Here is a 20,109-nt window from a genome sequence, read left to right as displayed (position 1 = left end):
AAAGCTTTTCACACAAAGAGCAGTGGACGTTCACAAGCAGTCTGAGTGAAGACTAGGACCAAAAATCATTCAGAAAAGTACATTTGTATTTGGCAGTTAAAGTTGGAGGACATCAAACAATTGATTGAAATTATCACAAAATTGATAAGTCACCAATTTGATCTAAATTGGTCGGAGACACATTTCTATACCTTAACTAGTTGGCACCTATTAACTTATACTGTCACTTGCATAAGATCGAGATAGTCACATTCTTCAGTTGAGAAACTGCATCAAATGTGGGGTTAACATATTCTTCAAGTTGCACCAGGGTATGATAATTGATACCTTTCTTGTTTGCATTGTCCTGTGTTGACTTTGAACATCCTATACATGCAGGTATGTACACAGACTTATAAGAGTTAATAATATGCACATACTATTAACACACTTTTTTTTTTTACCGCACCTGAAACAAAAATGTATAAAAACATTCTGAATGAATAGTTTACGCACTTGAATGACTAAAATGGACAACGTCACAATCCCATTGAATAGCACCATGTCTGTGCTCTGCTGCAGTGGGCTCACCTGCTGACTACAGAGGGCTTTGTAAAGCATAGCAGTGCATCAATCAATATTAGAAAATACACACATTTACCACGTTTGATACAGCCAGCCTCGACCGGACCGACAACCCAACATTCAACCCACTTGGCTCTCTAACTCAAAAAAACAAATATTAGTTGACACGGATTGAACAACCGACAACAAAAATACCATGAAATGCTAGTTCTCTTAAGAAAAACAGGACAGAATAGTCTCAAAGCTGCTCTGCACTATCAAGGGGGACATTTAGTTGCTTTTACCTTCTGGAGATGCCATTACTGTTTTAGGATTTAATTGGGATGTTCAGCAATGGCAGTTAGCATAGTTGGAAGGGGTATTCTCCACAACATCAGCCCTTGGGGACACCTAATATTTGACACATGAACTAAAGCACACCTGAATGGACTTCTGTCAATTGGGTTGTTGAGGGGGACTAAAACCCATGTTGTACCACAGGAAAAGGGGTGAAAACACTTCATTGAGGGTTCATGGATCCTCACATGACTTTCTCTCCAGGCTTGGCCAGCCATGCATGCATTTATACTATGGTTACAACACACATCAACTGACATCAACTGTCCCACGAACTGGCTGTGCTGTCTTCAGTGCTAGCAGAAGGCAGGGTTAGCCCTGTTTTAGGGCTCTATTCAATCCGTATTGCTGAAGTTCAAGTGTTACAGCGCAATTGAAATGGAAAGCCAGTGTTCCCGAGTTAGCGGAGACTGTATTCACGGTCGGCTCAATCGGAAATGACTTTTGCATTTTTATCACGCAATCTATAACGCTTCAGCGGTAAGGATTGGATAGAGCCATTAGACGGCACCGCAGTGGTAGAGGGTGGAACCGTTGACAACTGTCAATGTCTTATCAGAAGGCCACAGGGACGGGATGGTGTTGGTAGGAGGGCTGTCTCTAGTCATGAGCCTAGACCTCAGAGCTGTCCAAGCTGCTGCTCCCAGTACCCATCATGCCCTCTCTGCTGTTTCCACTCCCTCCGCTGTAGGCCGAGCACGACGAGGTGGAGTAGGGAGGGAACTGGCTCTTCTTCTGGTTCTTCCTCTTGCGCCGCACCAGCAGAATAACCACCATGGCCACCAGGCAGGTGAGAAGGATCAACCCGGCTAGGCCTACCAGCATGGGCAGGGTGGAGGTGTCCACAGGCTCCCTGCCGGAGCTCTCCAGGAGGGGGCGCTCCAGGAAGGGTGAGTCGCGGTCCGACCCAGCCTGGTCACGTCCACCCCATGGCTGGCGCTGGCTCACCACCAGGCGGTCCGTGCGGTCCAGAGCGATGTGCTGGATGTTAGTTCCCCGATTGTTGTCGGTGCCGATGTCCTGGGCCAGGTCCGGAACGGGGGCGGCACGACGGTAGCGACCCAGGGAGGAGGTGTGGAGGTCGGGCTGAGGGTCGGCCACGGACGACAGGCTGTGGTGGTACTCCAGGCTGCGCTTGCCGATGCCACGGTTGGCGTTGTCTCGGGAGCGGACGGTGTAGATGGTGTGGATGAACCACTCACGACCTGCAGCCACCTGGAACATCCAGACACAGTGGAGCTTGAGGTTAGTGATAAAGACTTTGGCCTATACCTTTCAGTGTGATTTCAAACAAAATGTGTGTGTTTTTTTGTGCAAGTAATCAAACTCAGATTTCAGAAACCATACAGAGACTATTTTCCCATTGGTACCCAGTTTACAGACCAGATGTAAATATTGTGTCGTTCCTGGAAGCTGTTGCCGTGGTGATAACCAAAAGATACCTGGGTTGGGGGTGCGTGCGCGTGTGTGTCAGCTGACCTGGAAGAGAGGCGAGGAGGACAGGGCGAATCCGTCTGAACCAGGCTGTCTGACCAGAGGAAGGCCTCCAGGAGTGTCCAGGGCCAGAGTGGCACCAAACAACACATCTCCAAACGCTGTGGCCTGGGTCTCTGGCTGAGCCTTGTCCTGAGGAGGAAAACACACACACAGGTTAGACCACTGAAATCATTACAGATAGAACCTAACTTAGAAATATTGTTTAGGATGTCTATGGGTTAGAGGTAGCTTAGTGGTTAAGAGCATTTGGGCCAGTAATCAAAAGGTAACTGGTTCGAATACCGTGGCTGACTAGGTGAAAAATCTGTCGACGTGCCCTTGAGCAAGGCACTTAACCACAATAGCTCCTGTAAGTCGCTCTGGATAAGATCGTCTGTGTATTTCAACAGCCTAACACCAGCATGGCTCACGTGTACTGAGATGTCAAGAGCACAAATGGTTGTAGATGGTTGAAGCAAGAAATTACTTGTGAATGAATTAATTAATAAATATAGCAAAACTGACCAAACTGCATTCAAAGTGACCATAACAAAACTCCAGAGGAATCTCTCCCTGACTGGAGGCATCATGTGTTAAGTGATTGCCGTACGCACCAGGATCTTGAATCTGTAGAGCAGTGAAGGTGCGTCGGCCAGGCAGCCATACTCCTTGTTGGTGGGGTTGTACTTGGGGACGTAACCGTCAGCTCCTGTACACAGGAACACCTTCTCTATACTGCAGGAGAAGGAGTCACCCAGGTTCTGGACTGGGTCCACCATCACACGGCCGTAGATAGAGGAGCCTGGAGAGGGGGATGGAGGGAGAGATTAGAGGAGGGTGGTGTCCCATTGCTCTGTGACACTTCAACAAGCACTGAAAGCTTCATTAAATGGTTATTAGACTGTTAAATATGATCTTTACATTCAAACTCAGAAAGCAGTTAGACAGAAAGCTGTGTGAGTTCTATAAGATAAAACAGCTAATAATGTACACTGAGTGGACAAAACATTAGGAACACCTTTCTAATATTGAGTTGCACCCCCTTTTGCCCTCAGAACAGCCTCAATTTGTCAGGTGTATGGACTCTGCAAGGTGTCCAAAGTGTTCCACAGGGATGCTGACCCATGTTCACTCCAGTGCTTCCCACAGCTGTGTCAAGTTGGCTGGAGGTCCTTTTGGTGATGGACCATTCTTGATGCACAAACTATTGAGCGTGAAAAATCCCAGCAGTGTTGCAGTTGTTGACACTCAAACCGGTGCGCCTGGCACCTACTACCATACCCCGTTCAAAGGCACTTCAATCTTTTGTCTTGCCCATTCACCCTCTGAATGGCACATATACACAATCCATGTCTCAATTATCTCAATGCTTAAAAATCCTTCTTTAACCTGTCTCCTCTCCTTCATCTACACTGATTGGAGTGGATTTAACAAGTGACATCTACAGTGGGGCAAAAAAGTATTTAGTCAGCCACCAATTGTGCAAGTTCTCCTACTTTAAAATATGAGAGAGGCCTGTAATTATAGGTACACTTCAACTATGACAGACAAAATGAGAAGAAAAAAATCCAGAAAATCACACTGTAGGATTTTTAATGAATTTATTTGCAAATTATGGTGGAAAATAAGTATTTGGTCAATAACAAAAGTTTATCTCAATACTTTGTTATATACCCTTTGTTGGCAATGACAGAGGTCAAACGTTTTCTGTAAGTCTTCACAAGGTTTTCACACACTGTTGCTGGTATTTTGGCCCATTCCTCCATGCAGATCTCCTCTAGGGACTGTTGCTGGGCAACACGGACTTTCAACTCCCTCCAAAGATTTTTTATGGGGTTGAGATCTGGAGACTGGCTAGGCCACTCCAGGACCTTGAAATGCTTCTTACGAAGCCACTCCTTCGTTGCCCGGGTGGTGTGTTTGGGATCATTGTCATGCTGAAAGACCCAGCCACGTTTCATCTTCAATGCCCTTGCTGATGGAAGGAGGTTTTCACTCAAAATCTCACGATACATGGCCCCATTCATTCTTTCCTTTACACGGATCAGTCGTCCTGGTCCCTTTGCAGAAAAACAGCCCCAAAGCATGATGTTTCCACCCCCATGCTTCACAGTAGGTATGGTGTTCTTTGGATGCAACTCAGCATTCTTTGTCCTCCAAACATGACGAGTTGAGTTTTTACCAAAAAGTTATATTTTGGTTTCATCTGACCATATGACATTCTCCCAATCTTCTTCTGGATCATCAAAATGCTCTCTAGCAAACTTCAGACGGGCCTGGTCATGTACTGGCTTAAGCAGGGGGACACATCTGGCACTACAGGATTTGAGTCCCTGGCGACGTAGTGTGTTACTGATGGTAGGCTTTGTTACTTTGGTCCCAGCTCTCTGCAGGTCATTCACTAGGTCCCCACGTGTGGTTCTGGGATTTTTGCTCACTGTTCTTGTGATCATTTTGACCCCACGGGGTGAGATCTTGCGTGGAGCCCCAGATCGAGGGAGATTATCAGTGGTCTTGTATGTCTTCCATTTCCTAATAATTGCTCCCACAGTTGATTTCTTCAAACCAAGCTGCTTACCTATTGCAGATTCAGTCTTCCCAGCCTGGTGCAGGTCTACAATTTTGTTTCTGGTGTCCTTTGACAGCTCTTTGGTCTTGGCCATATTGGAGTTTGGAGTGTGACTGTTTGAGGTTGTGGACAGGTGCCTTTTATACTGATAACAAGTTCAAACAGGTGCCATTAATACAGGTAAGGAGTGGAGGACAGAGGAGCCTCTTAAAGAAGACGTTACAGGTCTGTGAGAGCCAGAAATGTTGCTTGTTTGTAGGTGACCAAATACTTATTTTCCACCATAATTTGTAAATAAATTAATAAAAAATCCTACAATGTGATTTTCTGGATTTTTTTTCTCATTTTGTCTGTCATAGTTGAAGTGTACCTATGATGAAAATTACAGGCCTCTGTCATCTTCTTAAGTGGGAGAACTTGCACAATTGGTGGCTGACTAAATACTTTTTTGCCCCACTGTATAAGGGATCGTAGCTTTCACCTGGGTTCACCTGTGCAGTCTATGTCATGGAAAGAGCATGTATGTTGACTAGTGGTGTATCTATCTATATGTTGACTAGTGGTGTATCTATCTATATGTTGACTAGTGGTGTATATATCTATATGTTGACTAGTGTTGTATATAATCTATATGTTGACTAGTGGTGTATCTATCTATATGTTGACTAGTGGTGTATCTATCTATATATTGACTAGTGGTTCCTAGAGTGTCCACTAGGGGTCAGTAGTAGTCCAGTACCCTCTGAGAAGGCTGTGTCGGTGCTCTCTCCGAAGCCCATGGATCCGTCTGACAGCCACAGCTCCCTTTTGGACAGCAGGAACATCTGGGTGTTCAGACTGAACTCAGCCGCCACCGGGTCACTCACCTGGGGTGGTCAGAGGGCAAAGGTCAAACACAGGCACCAAGAGAGTTAATAAGATTTAAACGTTTGGTTCAATGTATTTAATCAATAAGTATCTGCTACTATTATTTTTTTAGCCTCATACAACACCAAGACAAATCAGCATTGGTGAATGACAAAGTTTCCTCTTGATTCTAGCGTATTGGGTATGCTAGTCTGCCAGAGACTGTGGGTATGCAGTGGTGGTGGTGACCTGCTGGAAGCGGATGTCCATGTGGAAGGTGAGGGGTTCTCGTGGGTGACACACAGGGGGAATGCTGAACTCCCCATTGGGAGAGGCACTGCAGGGGATCATCTTCACTGTGTACGTGCCAGAGTAGTCCCGCACCTACAGACAACATCATTAAAACAACTTTAAAACACACCAACCATTTAAGGTAGTTACTGCTGGTCTGGTATCCATACTGTACGTGCTGCTAAAGCTAACCCTAGTCTTCTGTCATTACCATCTACCAGTTTGCTTCAGCACAAACACAAAGAATACAAAGTTAAAGGTAGACTCAGCGATATGACGTAGGTACACAAAGTAAACAGCATAGTGGGTCCATTTCCTCAACAACTAAGAGCGCTGTGCTGTTTTGGTCCTGCATCTACCACGCTCTGACAGCGTGAATTAAACCGGTGCACATACGCAGATACTGTGTGTGACAGTGAAGTCTTGTCTCTCGCTCATCGCAATATCTACCGTGCAGCTCGTGGCCACGTCATATCGCTGAGTCTACCTCTAAGACAGACAATGATCAAGATGGCAGCTCACAGCGAAGTCAGAGACGAAGCTCCACTGCTGCATGGGCTGGTTGTAGGTGGGCTCAGTCCTGATCAGGGCCAGGGTAAAGGTCAGGCCAGAGAGGTCAGCACACATCACCATGGACGACAGAGTGGTTCCTGGAAACACACAGTCAATCCTCTCTTTAGTCTCACACATACACTTCTGTTGAGCGTTTCTTTGCTTGATGTGTCTGACAAAGGGCATACATGAACACAACATCTTAAGACCGGCGTTGTACTGTAGACTGTATGTCGCACCTCGTTGTAAGGTTTACACATTTGACGTTGTTGACGGTAGTTTTATTCTTACTGAAAGGGGTAAAGGGTAATGTCATGTTGACATTTGGCAGAACAACCCTTAAGGACGGTTCCATTCTAATAGCAGTACAGGATCTGGGTCACAGTGTAACCCAATAGGAGAGAAAGCTATACAATCACCCTATCGGATGTGTGTGTGTGTGTGTGTGTGTGTGTGTGTGCGTGCGTGCGTGCGTAATACCTGGGTGGGACATGACAAACTGTCCTCTGAAGCGGGCCTCAGTCTTGAAGTTGACCACCAGACGTCCCTCCTCGTTGATCCTCATGCTGGTGGGGTACATGGATCCTATAGGGACACAGTTACATCAAACAAGGGTTATTGTCCACCTCTATCATTCACTGGTAACATAATGCATAAGACATTATTTACATTTTAGTAATTTAGCAGACACTCTTATCCAGAGTGACTTACAGGAGCAATTAGGGGTAAGTGCTTTGCTCAAGGGCACATTGACAGATTTTCACCTCATCAGCTCGGAGATTCTAATCAAATGTGCCTGCAGATTATTAATTATACAGGTATTAACAGAGTAATACTGCAAGTCATCCACCTCACTTTAGTACTTAAAATAGCCAACAGTGGGCCGAACTGGCTGTACCTTGTAGTTCAGCCTCCGGCGGGCTGCCGATTCCGTCCTGCCACAAGATGGCGGTGTCGTACACAAAGGTGAGCTTGAGCTCTGACTGCAGGTCAAAGTGCTGCCATCCTCCCACGGCGACGGGGGAGTGGAAGACGTAGGACACATAGAGAGGCACGCGCAGAGTCACATAGGACTGGACCAGGTTCAGCACCTAGAGGAAGAGCAACACAGAGATACATAGTCAGGGTCACCTTCAACTGTACCTGGATCAGCATATACCACAGTACAAAACAGAAGGATAGGAACACTTCAGAGCATTCAAGCATGAAAGATCACATAGAGGAAATTTAACACAGAGGGAATTTCAAAATGTCTACTTTCAACTTGACAGATTACTGAAAAAACTACGACAGCAGACTTGTCAGTTTGTGTGTGTGTGTGTGTTTTTGCATCAGTGCATATGTGTGTATGTCTCTCTCAGTACCTGTCCATCCGTCCCGATAGAACCTCCACAGGTGGTGAGCAGCTCGGACATGTCGTAGTAACTATTAAACTCCCACAGACAAGCCTCCAGATTCAGGTTCCTGTAGAATCTCAGGCTGTTGGTGGAGCGCATGTCGGCGCTGTACTGGTAGGGCGATGTCTCGCCGATGATCTCAGGGTTCTTGGTGGCGTCGGTGATGAAGCCGTGGCCCGTCTGGATCTCGTTGAAGTCCAGTAGGTTGGAGCAGCGGTGGTTGCCCACGCGCGTGCCGTCCGGAGACAGGGTCAGCTCGAAGTTGGACAGGGGCCGCGTAGAGATGACCGGTAACATGCCTGAGGAGAAGAGGGGTGAGAGAGAGACGGTTTCAATACATCATCAATCCATTGCAACATTTATAAATCTTTTAATGATCTGGTAACTTTTTACCATTGACAACTGATCTTGAATCATTTTTTTCTACCTCAGTCCTATTGTCATCGATCGTTAGCTAAACAATCAAACTGACTCTAGACCAGTAAGTAAGGACATGACAGAGCCTGTTACTCACCGTCCATGTGCGGCATGTTGACAGTGAGTTTGATGAGGTTGGGGAAGTCAGGGTCGTCAGGGCCGGTGTAGCGGATCTTAGCAGAGAAGGGCTCAGCTCCCACCGTGCCAGAGATACGTGGTTGACACAGACCTACACAGACACACAAGACATATTATTGTCGGATAGACAATCATCCTTGAACTCTCCATCGCAAGGCCTACGTAACTCTGTCCTAATAAGGACATATAACAAATGTCATCAACAGTCATGAAGGTTGATGTCACTGAACTCTGAAGTCACCCCCCCCCCCCCTCCCAGTCTCGACTCACCCTCCTCCCTGCTGACCACCATGATGGGACTGGACAGCTCCAGACCAGCATCCCCGTTCGTATTGAACGCCCGGGCAGCACACTGGACTCTCGACCCAGCCTGGAAGTAGATGGAGTCCAGGGTGATGGACTTAGTGTTGGTGAAGAAGGTGTTGGTGTCCACCTCTCTCAGGGGCGAGGTGACCCCGTCCGACCCGCTGGGGGCGCTGACCAGCCAGCGGTACTGGGTCAGGGTGTCGTTGATGCTCTCCGCCGTGCAGATGGAGCCCGTCTTGTCAAAGTCGTGGTATTTGGGGTTGCAGGCCTGCAGGTGAGGGAGGGGCCACAGATACGTGAGATTATGGCATATGTAATAGGACAATACACAGTCATCTTGTAAACCGCGCTTTACGAGGCTATATGCAATGGTATATCGGTAATATGTATTTGAGAATACACGTGTACATTTGTTATGCAGGCGAAAGGGTCTCATGTTTAGGATTTAGTCAGAACTGGAGAAAGCATTTCAATGGGAAACGGATTGATTCACCACTTAAACAACAGGTTTTGAAACTATGAAACACAAAGACCTTCAGTTTGAAGCCTCTGCTTTTTGGACTGGATGAAAGTATTCCTACCTTGTCGCTAGCTTAGCTTTACATGTTTAAACACCTGGATATAAGGTGTGTGTGTCTGTGTGTCTAGGGGGTTGCATTCTGCGTGTGTGTGTGTCTAGGCCCAGTGGCCACCACTCACCGTCACACAGACGATGGGGTAGCCAGTAGAGGGGTGAGGGTTGCCCCTGGCGCGGGCCGTGTCATCGTACATTAGCAGGGATACCACAGTAGGCACAGCCGGGAAGGTGACGTCTGCCACGCTGTCCATCTCCTCGATGTACACAATTGCCTTACTCATCTGATGAACGGGAGAGAGAGATTCAAAACACCATTCCATGGGTATAGTACACATTCTGGTGTTCTACATTGTAAACTTGGACGTTTGAGAAGGTGGAGTCCTCCTTAGAACAGCATATTTGTAATACCAAAGGAGAAAAGTGAGTTAAAGTGAGCGTACACCTCTGGCATTATTTGTGTCAGGTTAGTGGTATGGCATGTCTGGGATGCCATATAGCTGTGTTTGTAGGTCACACTGCTCTGTGGGTTGACTTGAGGGACATTCTCATAGCATGGACTCAACCAGGAAGTATTTTTATAATAGCTGGTGATCTGGGTGCCGGGGCTGCTGACAGTGGCAGCTGCTGCCTGGCTATTTGTGTGTTCAAGTGTGTGTGTGCATGCCCTGAGACCTGCTGAGGGTATTTATATGGTGTGTGTGTGTGTCTCGGTGGGTGATCTAGGTGGGTGTCAGCAGCATACCACCCTGCATCTCACTGCTGGCTTGCCTCTGAAGCTAAGAAGGGTTGGTCCTGGATGGGAGACCAGATTCTGCTGGAAGTGGTGTTGGAGGGCCAGTAGGAGGCACTTTTTCCTCTGGTCTAAAATAAAGAAGATCCCAATGCCCCAGGGCAGTGATTGGGGACATTGCCCTGTGTAGGGTGCCATCTTTGGGATGGGACGTTAAACCGTGTCCTGACTCTCTGTGGTCACTAAAGATCCCATGGCACTTATTGTAAGAGTATGGCTGTTAACCCTGGTGTCCTGGCTAAATTCCCAATCTGGCCCTCATACCATCATGGTCACCTAATCATCCCCAGCTTCCAATTGGCACATTCATCTCACCTGTAACTATTCCCCAGGTCGTTGCTGTAAATGAGAATGTGTTCTCAGTCAACTGACCTGGTAAAATAAGGGTTAAATAAATGCATAAAGTGTGTGTGTGTGTGTGTGTGTGTGTTTGCGCGTGTGTGTGTGTGTTTGCGCGTGTGTGTGTGTGTGTGTGTTTGCGTGTGTGCGTGTTTGCGTGCGTGCGTGTGTGTGTGTGTGTGTGTGTTTGCGTGTGTGTGTGTGTGTTTGCGTGTGTGCGTGTTTGCGTGCGTGCGTGTGTGTGTGCGCACGTGCGTGCGTGCGTGCGTGCGTGTGATCCCATGCCCTCAGTCTTACCTGCATCTCTGCGACCATGTACTCATCAGGTTTCATGTGGACGACGAAGGCTTCTCTCATCTCTCTCTGGCCGTCATACAGGATCTGCACCTCCACAAAGTGTTCTGTCTCGCCCTCCTTGAACTCCACATCTTGAGAGACACACACAAGGTTAAACAAGAGCTTAATAAGGATCTCTATTAAAAATGTATCACATCGTTTTTGGTGTGAATGGGTTATACACGACGATGCCCATCACAGTATGACAACAATGGCTGCATAGGGGCAATCCTACGGTGACAGAAAACAGATTAATGCTGAGAATTTAAAATGTCTGTCAAACAAGAAACATACAGTGCCTTGCGAAAGTATTCGGCCCCCTGAACTTTGCGACCTTTTGCCACATTTCAGGCTTCAAACATAAAGATATAAAACTGTATTTTTTTGTGAAGAATCAGCAACAAGTGGGACACAATCATGAAGTGGAATGACATTTATTGGATATTTCAAACTTTTTTAACAAATCAAAAACTGAAAAATTGGGCGTGCAAAATTATTCAGCCCCCTTAAGTTAATACTTTGTAGCGCCACCTTTTGCTGCGATTACAGCTGTAAGTCGCTTGGGGTATGTCTCTATCAGTTTTGCACATCGAGAGACTGAAATTGTTTCCCATTCCTCCTTGCAAAACAGCTCGAGCTCAGTGAGGTTGGATGGAGAGCATTTGTGAACGGCAGTTTTCAGTTCTTTCCACAGATTCTCGATTGGATTCAGGTCTGGACTTTGACTTGTTCATTCTAACACCTGGATATGTTTATTTTTGAACCATTCCATTGTAGATTTTGCTTTATGTTTTGGATCATTGTCTTGTTGGAAGACAAATCTCCGTCCCAGTCTCAGATCTTTTGCAGACTCCATCAGGTTTTCTTCCAGAATGGTCCTGTATTTGGCTCCATCCATCTTCCCATCAATTTTAATCATCTTCCCTGTCCCTGCTGAAGAAAAGCAGGCCCAAACCATGATGCTGCCACCACCATGTTTGACAGTGGGGATGGTGTGTTCAGAGGGATGAGCTGTGTTGCTTTCACGCCAAACATAACGTTTTGCATTGTTGCCAAAAAGTTCAATTATGGTTTCATCTGACCAGAGCACCTTCTTCCACATGTTTGGTGTGTCTCCCAGGTGGCTTGTGGCAAACTTTAAATGACACTTTTTATGGATATCTTTAAGAAATGGCTTTCTTCTTGCCACTCTTCCATAAAGGCCAGATTTGTGCAATATATGACTGATTGTTGTCCTATGGACAGAGTCTCCCACCTCAGCTGTAGATCTCTGCAGTTCATCCAGAGTGATCATGGGTCTCTTGGCTGCATCTCTGATCAGTCTTCTCCTTGTATGAGCTGAAAGTTTAGAGGGACGGCCAGGTCTTGGTAGATTTGCAGTGGTCTGATACTCCTTCCATTTCAATATTATCGCTTGCACAGTGCTCCTTGGGATGTTTAAAGCTTGGGAAATCTTTTTGTATCCAAATCCGGCTTTAAACTTCTTCACAACAGTATCTCGGACCTGCCTGGTGTGTTCCTTGTTCTTCATGATGCTCTCTGCGCTTTTAACGGACCTCTGAGACTATCACAGTGCAGGTGCATTTATACGGAGACTTGATTACACACAGGTGGATTGTATTTATCATCATTAGTCATTTAGGTCAACATTGGATCATTCAGACATCCTCACTGAACTTCTGGAGAGAGTTTGCTGCACTGAAAGTAAAGGGGCTGAATAATTTTGCACGCCCAATTTTTCAGTTTTTGATTTGTTAAAAAAGTTTGAAATATCCAATAAATGTCGTTCCACTTCATGATTGTGTCCCACTTGTTGTTGATTCTTCACAAAAAAATACAGTTTTATATCTTTAAGTTTGAAGCCTGAAATGTGGCAAAAGGTCGCAAAGTTCAAGGGGGCCGAATACTTTCGCAAGGCACTGTATCATTGCAAAGTTAAACAAACCATGCAACTCTCTGACAATGACTACTTTTAACAATTTACACTGAAAATTTTACAAAAAAACTAATTTACTTGAAGAACAGTGCAGATGCAAAGTTTGGTAACAGAATGACGGTATGTTTCTTCAACTAAATGTGTTTTTGTCAAATGTTCAGTGGACATTATTAAATGTCGTCCTTGTGCATAGAGTCGTACAGTTTATTTGACTTTGCAATCATTGTTTTTTTTCTTTGACATCCATTTTAAAGCGTCAAATCTGAGTCTCAGCATCATTCTGTTACTGTCGTAAGGCCCCTACCCTTCTCTCATATGGTTCTGTTCTAATCCGATACTAGCATCCCACTTAGAATGAAGCAATGTTTTGGACAATCTAAGAAGGATGCTAGAGTGGATAATGGAACATAGACTACAGTTCCTGTATGTGTACTCACCCTCCGACAGCAGGTTGTAGTCCTCTCCGGACGTTAGGGTTAGTTATGTCTGTGTTACATGATTAAATTATATGATAACTTAATGGTAGGACTCACCCTCCGACAGCGGGTTGTAGTCCTCTCCGGAGGTGGCTGACCCGTCCTTGGTGTGGACCCTGACCAGGGAGACCTTGGAGGTGTCTCCTAGCCTCAGGATAGGGATCTTCACCACGGCTGTCTCCCCCTGGATCTGGGGCTCCCGTACACTGTACTTTATCTCACTGAAACGGATGATGGGCTCTGAGGAGAGAGAATCCGGTTAGACTCCAGATACAAAACAGAACAAACTACTGACTCTAACTCTCTAGAGACTGAATCAAATCATTCATTAAACAGAGTGTTTTGGCATTTAATTTGTAATACTTTGTTAGATAGATCGATACAATGTAGCCCGATGTTCGGTGTGGTAGATATCTCTCCGTGTTCCTTGGGTAAAGCTTACTGTCTTTCTCGTCAGTAATGGTGACCACCGCCTCGCTCTGTTCCCCTGTGGAGGCTCCGAAGGGTGACTTGCTCTTGGGCGTTCCCAGGACCAGACGGAACTCCTCGTCCTCCTCGTACAGGTTATCATCCACCAGGTTCACCACACACTCCTTCTCACTCTCCCCTGTGGGACAGACGGACAGGGGGAACACAACGTTAAACACATAGAAATATGAGGATATGGGGGGTTGGCATATAAAAAGACATTGAGAGAGAGAAGGGGTAGAGCTAGGGAAGGAGGGAGAGAGATAGAGGGAGTGAGAGGAAGGGAGAGAGAGAGAGGGGTGAAGAGGGAGAGAAGGAGAGAGGAGGGAGAGAGAGACAGAAACAGAGAGAGAGAGAGACTGGGGTTACCTGGGAAGAAGGTGATGAGTGACCCGTCCGTGTTGGGCCTCTCATCATAATCCATCATGACCTGAGCAGAGCCCTGGCGGGTGTAGCAGCGCACCGTAGACCTGTGACTGATGTCTCCACTACGATACACTACGGCCTTCATCTCCCCGTCCGCCTCATCCACCTTATAGGCAGCATTCTTGAACTGAACCTTGGGCACTGGAATGATAAGTAGATTTGAATTAGGCTCTGAAGAGAACAGAATACTACTTATCAATACTGTGGTTTTCTAGTAGCTCAATATTATTTTCATGGCTTCTGCATAGGGAGCATAGTTTAATTTTCTCATTGCTCACTGACTAAATGTGCCTTAGAAAATCATCTCAAAGCTACTTTTATATGGATAACAAAACACAAACAATTCATACAAGGAGAAAAGCTAAAAAGCAGTGGTTATGTTAACGCTAAAACATTGGTTATGTTAACTCTAAAACAGTGTTTAACGCTAAAACAGTGGTTAACGCTAAAACAGTGGTTATGTTAACGCTAAAACAGTGGTTATGTTAACGCCAAAACAGTGGTTATGTTAGCGCTAAAACAGTGGTTATGTTAGAGCTAAAACAGTGGTTATGCTAACACTAAAACAGTGGTTATGTTAACGCTAAAACAGTGGTTATGTTAGAGCTAAAACAGTGGTTAACACTAAAACAGTGGTTATGTTAGCGCTAAAACAGTGGTTATGTTAACGCCAAAAAACAGTGGTTATGTTAACGCTAAAACAGTGGTTATGTTAACGCTAAAACAGTGGTTATGTTAACGCTAAAACAGTGGTTATGTTCGAGCTAAAACAGTGGTTATGCTAACACTAAAACAGTGGTTATGTTAACGCTAAAACAGTGGTTATGTTAACGCTAAAACAGTGGTTATGCTAACACTAAAACAGTGGTTATGCTAGAGCTAAAACAGTGGTTAACACTAAAACAGTGGTTATGTTAGCGCTAAAACAGTGGTTAACACTAAAACAGTGGTTAACACTAAAACAGTGGTTATGTTAATGCTAAAACAGTGGTTAACACTAAAACAGTGTGTGAAAAAATGTGTGTGTCTGTATAATTCATAGTCAGTGACAGTATCATTAATAGTGATGGTGGGGGCTATATATGTACATGTGTGGGGATGTGTTACAGAGTGTGTATAACTCACGGTCAGTAACAGTATCATTAATAGTGATGGTGGTCTTGCTGGGCTCTCCCAGCACAGCGTTCATGGGCATCCTCAGCACCAGGTCAAAGGTTTCCGGCCCCTCCAGCTCCGGCTGACCCAGGTCATCCAGGATGGTCACTCTGAATGTCTGCATGGTCACCCCGGGGGCAAAGTCCAGGTTACGGCTGATGCCCACGTAGTCCAGGCCGGCTGGCAGGGGGACACGGGGAACATATAAATAGTACATTACACATGTATCTTTATGGAGAGAGAGCCAGTAAGGGCATTGGAATACTACTATAACAGAGAAAGAGATGACACCGGAATGTTTGAGAAATATTAGGTACGATTGGGAATTCTGTGTAATTACACTGATTGAGAGATTGTGAATAATGTGAAAACAGAGATTGAGGGACTCCAGGGGAATTGTAAATACTGTGACACATACAGTGGCTTGCGAAAGAATTCACCCCCTTGCCATTTTCCTATTTTGTTGCCTTACAACCTAGAATTAAAATATTTTTTTTGGGGGGGGGGGGTTGTATCATTTGATTAACACAACATGCCTACCACTTTGAAGATACAAAATATTTTTTATTATGAAACAAACAAGAAGTATGCTTAGGGTCATTGCCCTGCTGGAAGGTGAACCTCCGTCCCAGTCTCAAATCTCTGGAAGACTGAAACAGGTTTCCCTCAAGAATTTCCCTGTATTTAGCGCCATCCATCATTCCTTCAATTTTGACCAGTTTCCCAGTCCCTGTCGATGAAAAACATTCCCAAAGCATGATGCTGCCACCACCATGCTTCACTGTGGGGATCGTGTTCTCTGGGTTATGAGAGGTGTTGGGTTTGCGCTAGACATAGCGTTTTCCTTGATGGCCAAAAAGTGAAATTCTATTCTCATCTGACCAGAGTACCTTCTTCCATATGTTTGGGGAGTCTCCCACATGCCTTTTGGCAAACACCAAACGTGTTTGCTTATTTCTTTCTTTAAGCAATGGCTTTTTTCTGGCCACTCTTTGTAAAGCCCAGCTCTGTGGAGTGTACGGCTTGAAGTGGACAGATACTCCAATCTCCGCTGTGGAGCTTTGCAGCTCCTTCAGGGTATCTTTGGTCTCTTTGTTGCCTCTCTGATTAGGGCCCTCTCTTGGCAGGTTTGTTGTAGTGCCATATTCTTTCCATTTTTGAATAATGGATTTAATGGTGCTCCGTGGATGTTCAAAGTTTCAGATTTTTTTTTATAACCCAACCCTGATCTGTACTTCTCCACAACTTTATCCCTGACCTGTTTGGATAGCTCCTTGGTCTTAATGGTGACGCTTGCTTGGTGGTGCTACAGACTCTGGGGCCTGCAACACCACTAAGAACAGGTGCATATATACTGAGATCATGTGACACTTAGATTGTACACAGGTGGACTTTATTTAACTAATTGTGTGACTTCTGAAGGTAATTGGTTGCACCAGATCTTCTTCAGGGGCTTCGTAGCAAAGGGGGTGAATATATATGTACGCACCACTTTTCCTTTTTATATATATGTATTCTTTGAAACAAGTTATTTTTTTCATTTCATTTCACCAATTTGGACTATTTTGTGTATGTCCATTACATTACATTTAAATTACAGGTTGTAATGCAACAAAATAGGAAAAACGCTAGGGGGGATGAATACTTTTGCAAGGCACTGTATTCTGGAAACGCTACACCACAAAGAGGAAAGGAATAATAGATCTAACATTCACGTTCTTCTTCTGACCTTCAGCAGAGACGGGGTCACTCTTCCTGGAGCGGACGGTCACTGTGGCCGTCTTGGAGAGGTCAGTGCCAGTCCTCCAGACCCTGACCTCCACATAGCCTGAACTCTCATCCACAATGTAATCTAGTTCTCCGAAATACAGAGAGGGCTCTGTGTGTTAGAGGGAGAAAGAGAGATATGGGGGAGGGTGGGGAGAGAGAGAGAGAGGTCAGGTCAGTATATTATCATCTACATCTTACAGATATGAACATTAAGTTACAAACATGTGGTTTTGATTAAGGATGTCTTTGGGGAAGAAGCTGTCATGGGATAATCCACATTTCTGGTCTGAACTCGGCTTGTCAGATACAGTTGGTACGGCTGACGGGGTCATCCCCCTCTTTCCAGGAAGAGACCTGTCACCCCACTCATCCCTTCATCATCCTCCCCTCATCGAGGCCAGACAGTGTCGTCTGAACTCAGTGCCAGAGGTCTACAGTGCACACCTGAAAAGCCAGGTAGAAATGGGGGATAAGTGAAAGGGGGATGAGTTGGGGGGAGAAGAGGGATGGGATGTCCACCTTGTCTGATGACAGTAGCACTGATAAGAGGGAGGAGACGGGGGAGGCAGCACAGACAGGAGGATCTCTCTACCTCTCCCTCTCTGAGTAATAGACTAGAGGGAAGAAATGCATATCTTTGGAACACACAGCGGATTAATCTCTCTACACCCCTCTATAACAGCCAGACTGATCATCAGTGACAAGCTATCGCTGTCTACTGTCCACCCCTCTATAACAGCCAGACTCATCATCAGTGACAAGCTACCGCTGTCTACTGTACACCCCTCTATAACAGCCAGACTGATCATCACTGACAAGCTACCGCTGTCTACTGTACACCCCTCTATAACAGCCAGACTGATCCTCACTGACAAGCTACTACTGTCTACTGTCCACCCCTCTATAACAGCCAGACTCATCATCACTGACAAGCTACTGCTGTCTACTGTACATCCACTAATGAGGTTGATCTATAATTGAGCTTTCTGCCACTTCTATAAGGGGCAGATACAATATTGTGACACTCGTGATTATTTAGTCTATAGCTGGATAAAATAGTAAAAGTAAGACATGGAGAATAGGAAGTATGTACACATTTAACTGACTGTTAGGTGAAGAGGATTTTAAGAGGTGGTCGAGATGTACTGCCGCAGACAGACAACCACCGCTGACCCGCTAAAACTTGGCTTACTCTCAATGCCTCTCAATCACCAGAGATACTGTTAAAGGGGTGGCTGGTTAGGGGGAAGGAGGAATGAAGGAGAAATGGCAATCCCTAAAGGATCACTGAGAAGGAAGAGCCAGACTAATAACAATGAAGCCTAATGCTGGCCGGGGTCCCAACCACAGGTTTGCTCAGCCAGGGAGATGGGTTTGCACGCACGCACGCACACACGCACACGGACACACACACGCACGCACGCACGCACGCACGCACGCACACACACACACACACACACACACACACACACACACACAGTGTTGTCACTTTAGATATCAGGACCCACCAAGAAGTTTGTGGCACAATGGAGGAATGGATCTTTACATTGAGAAGACATCTCCTCTTGTCGCCTGGAGATCATGTCTGGGAATGCACGCTGATTACTTAGACATAACGTTTCCATTGTACTCCAAATTACAGGGTGGGGAGTGTAGCCCAGACTGTGAGTGTGTCTGTCATTAGAACAAACCAGTTAGTCAAATGAATGAGCTCTGAAGGGTGGGAGAGAGGAAGGAGAGGACGAGGAGGAGGAGAGAAGTGCAAGATGAGAAGAAGAGGAATGGCTCAGAGAGACAACTAAAGAGAGATAAATTACTCATTCAGTCAGAGTGGATGGGGAGGACTGGAGTGGCCTCAGATTCAGAAAGTAAATCACTTGAACACTAAGGGGCAGTTTCCCAGACACAGATTAAACGCTGATTTTCATGATTTTTCTGTGTTTTCTATATATTTCCACACTTTGAGTTTGGAATAATACTGTGAAATAGCTGTTAGTGTAAGAGCTGTTTGAAAAGGCCGCCTGAAATTTCAGCCTGTTTTGGTGGGATGGAGTTTTGGCCTTTCATGGTGACATCACCATGTGGTAATAAGAAAGAGATTTCTAAACCTCTCTAGCAGTAATGGCTCATTTTCAGTTTTCCCCTTCCCACTCAGACCACTCCCAGACATCCCTAGAAAAGTTCTTGCTTGAGAAATGACCCTTTGCTAAGAAGCTATTTTTGTGTATTTTTGTCCATTTTAATTTAAAACAATCACGGTGAGGTAATTCATTCTTTCCCAGTAATGATTTGATATTGAGATAAAAATGGCTGCATTGGACCTTTAAGACTGGTCCTGGATTAACAATCATTATCAATGGAAAATCTCAGTTGAACGTGCTTCTTGGTTTACCTGTGTCCAAGAAACAAACACATCTCCTTTTTCTCATCTAAAGCCTACAGCTGATATTTGACATACATGAAAACGAAAAGAGGAAACATTTATGTCGATATGATTTATGTTGCACTTTCTTTTTTTCTTCTTTTTTTAAAAAACTTCCAGAGCATCCTTGAAGTTGTAAACAAACCATCACCCCCATCTCAGATAACAGCTACACAATGAAAACTAAAATGGAGGCTGAACGCCATCAAACAGGAGCCGGAGGAAAAACATGCCTGTCATTTGACATTCCTCTCCCACAAATCCCTGTTTCCCCACCTGCCTCTTGGCCCCTGCAACACAAATGGAAGCCCTCTGTTTTCCCCCAGCTCCACTGAGTGGTGGAGTTGGAGGAGTGTCTCAGAACAAAACCCGTTCAGAGAGCTGTTTTATGTGTCATGACAGAGGGTTGTCCAGTGTAGTTAAGACTGGAGTTTCTATTAGATTCTATTTTCTCTCTTCCCAGTTCTACCACCTGTTACTAGAAGTATAGGATTGTAGAACAGATGGAGTGTGTAGTCAGGG

The 20,109-nt window shown here is 45.4% G+C and overlaps 1 protein-coding gene across 1 annotated transcript in view; it reads right to left on the bottom strand.

Moving 5' to 3' along the window:
• Positions 1–68: 68 nt before the first annotated feature.
• LOC139419026 (FRAS1-related extracellular matrix protein 2-like) overlaps positions 69–20,109 on the bottom strand; it is a 48,872-nt gene continuing 28,831 nt past the window's right edge. Inside the window, exons 7-24 of the mRNA XM_071168859.1 lie at positions 17,125–17,274; positions 15,366–15,575; positions 14,184–14,381; positions 13,789–13,953; positions 13,404–13,586; positions 10,896–11,026; positions 9,592–9,750; positions 8,857–9,160; positions 8,546–8,677; positions 7,999–8,330; positions 7,533–7,725; positions 7,115–7,219; positions 6,605–6,732; positions 6,041–6,175; positions 5,685–5,811; positions 2,991–3,178; positions 2,380–2,526; positions 69–2,115 (exon numbers count right to left, since the gene is read on the bottom strand). Of these exons, the coding sequence (XP_071024960.1) occupies positions 1,513–2,115; positions 2,380–2,526; positions 2,991–3,178; positions 5,685–5,811; positions 6,041–6,175; positions 6,605–6,732; positions 7,115–7,219; positions 7,533–7,725; positions 7,999–8,330; positions 8,546–8,677; positions 8,857–9,160; positions 9,592–9,750; positions 10,896–11,026; positions 13,404–13,586; positions 13,789–13,953; positions 14,184–14,381; positions 15,366–15,575; positions 17,125–17,274 (3,590 nt within the window). The 3' untranslated portion in view covers positions 69–1,512. The remainder of the gene's footprint in view (positions 2,116–2,379; positions 2,527–2,990; positions 3,179–5,684; positions 5,812–6,040; positions 6,176–6,604; positions 6,733–7,114; positions 7,220–7,532; positions 7,726–7,998; positions 8,331–8,545; positions 8,678–8,856; positions 9,161–9,591; positions 9,751–10,895; positions 11,027–13,403; positions 13,587–13,788; positions 13,954–14,183; positions 14,382–15,365; positions 15,576–17,124; positions 17,275–20,109) is intronic.

This window comes from Oncorhynchus clarkii, chromosome 10 (genome assembly GCF_045791955.1).
Source record: "Oncorhynchus clarkii lewisi isolate Uvic-CL-2024 chromosome 10, UVic_Ocla_1.0, whole genome shotgun sequence".
NCBI classification, from domain to species: domain Eukaryota; kingdom Metazoa; phylum Chordata; class Actinopteri; order Salmoniformes; family Salmonidae; genus Oncorhynchus; species Oncorhynchus clarkii.
Note: the sequence above shows the minus strand (reverse complement) of the source record. Positions and strands in the feature narration are given on the sequence as shown.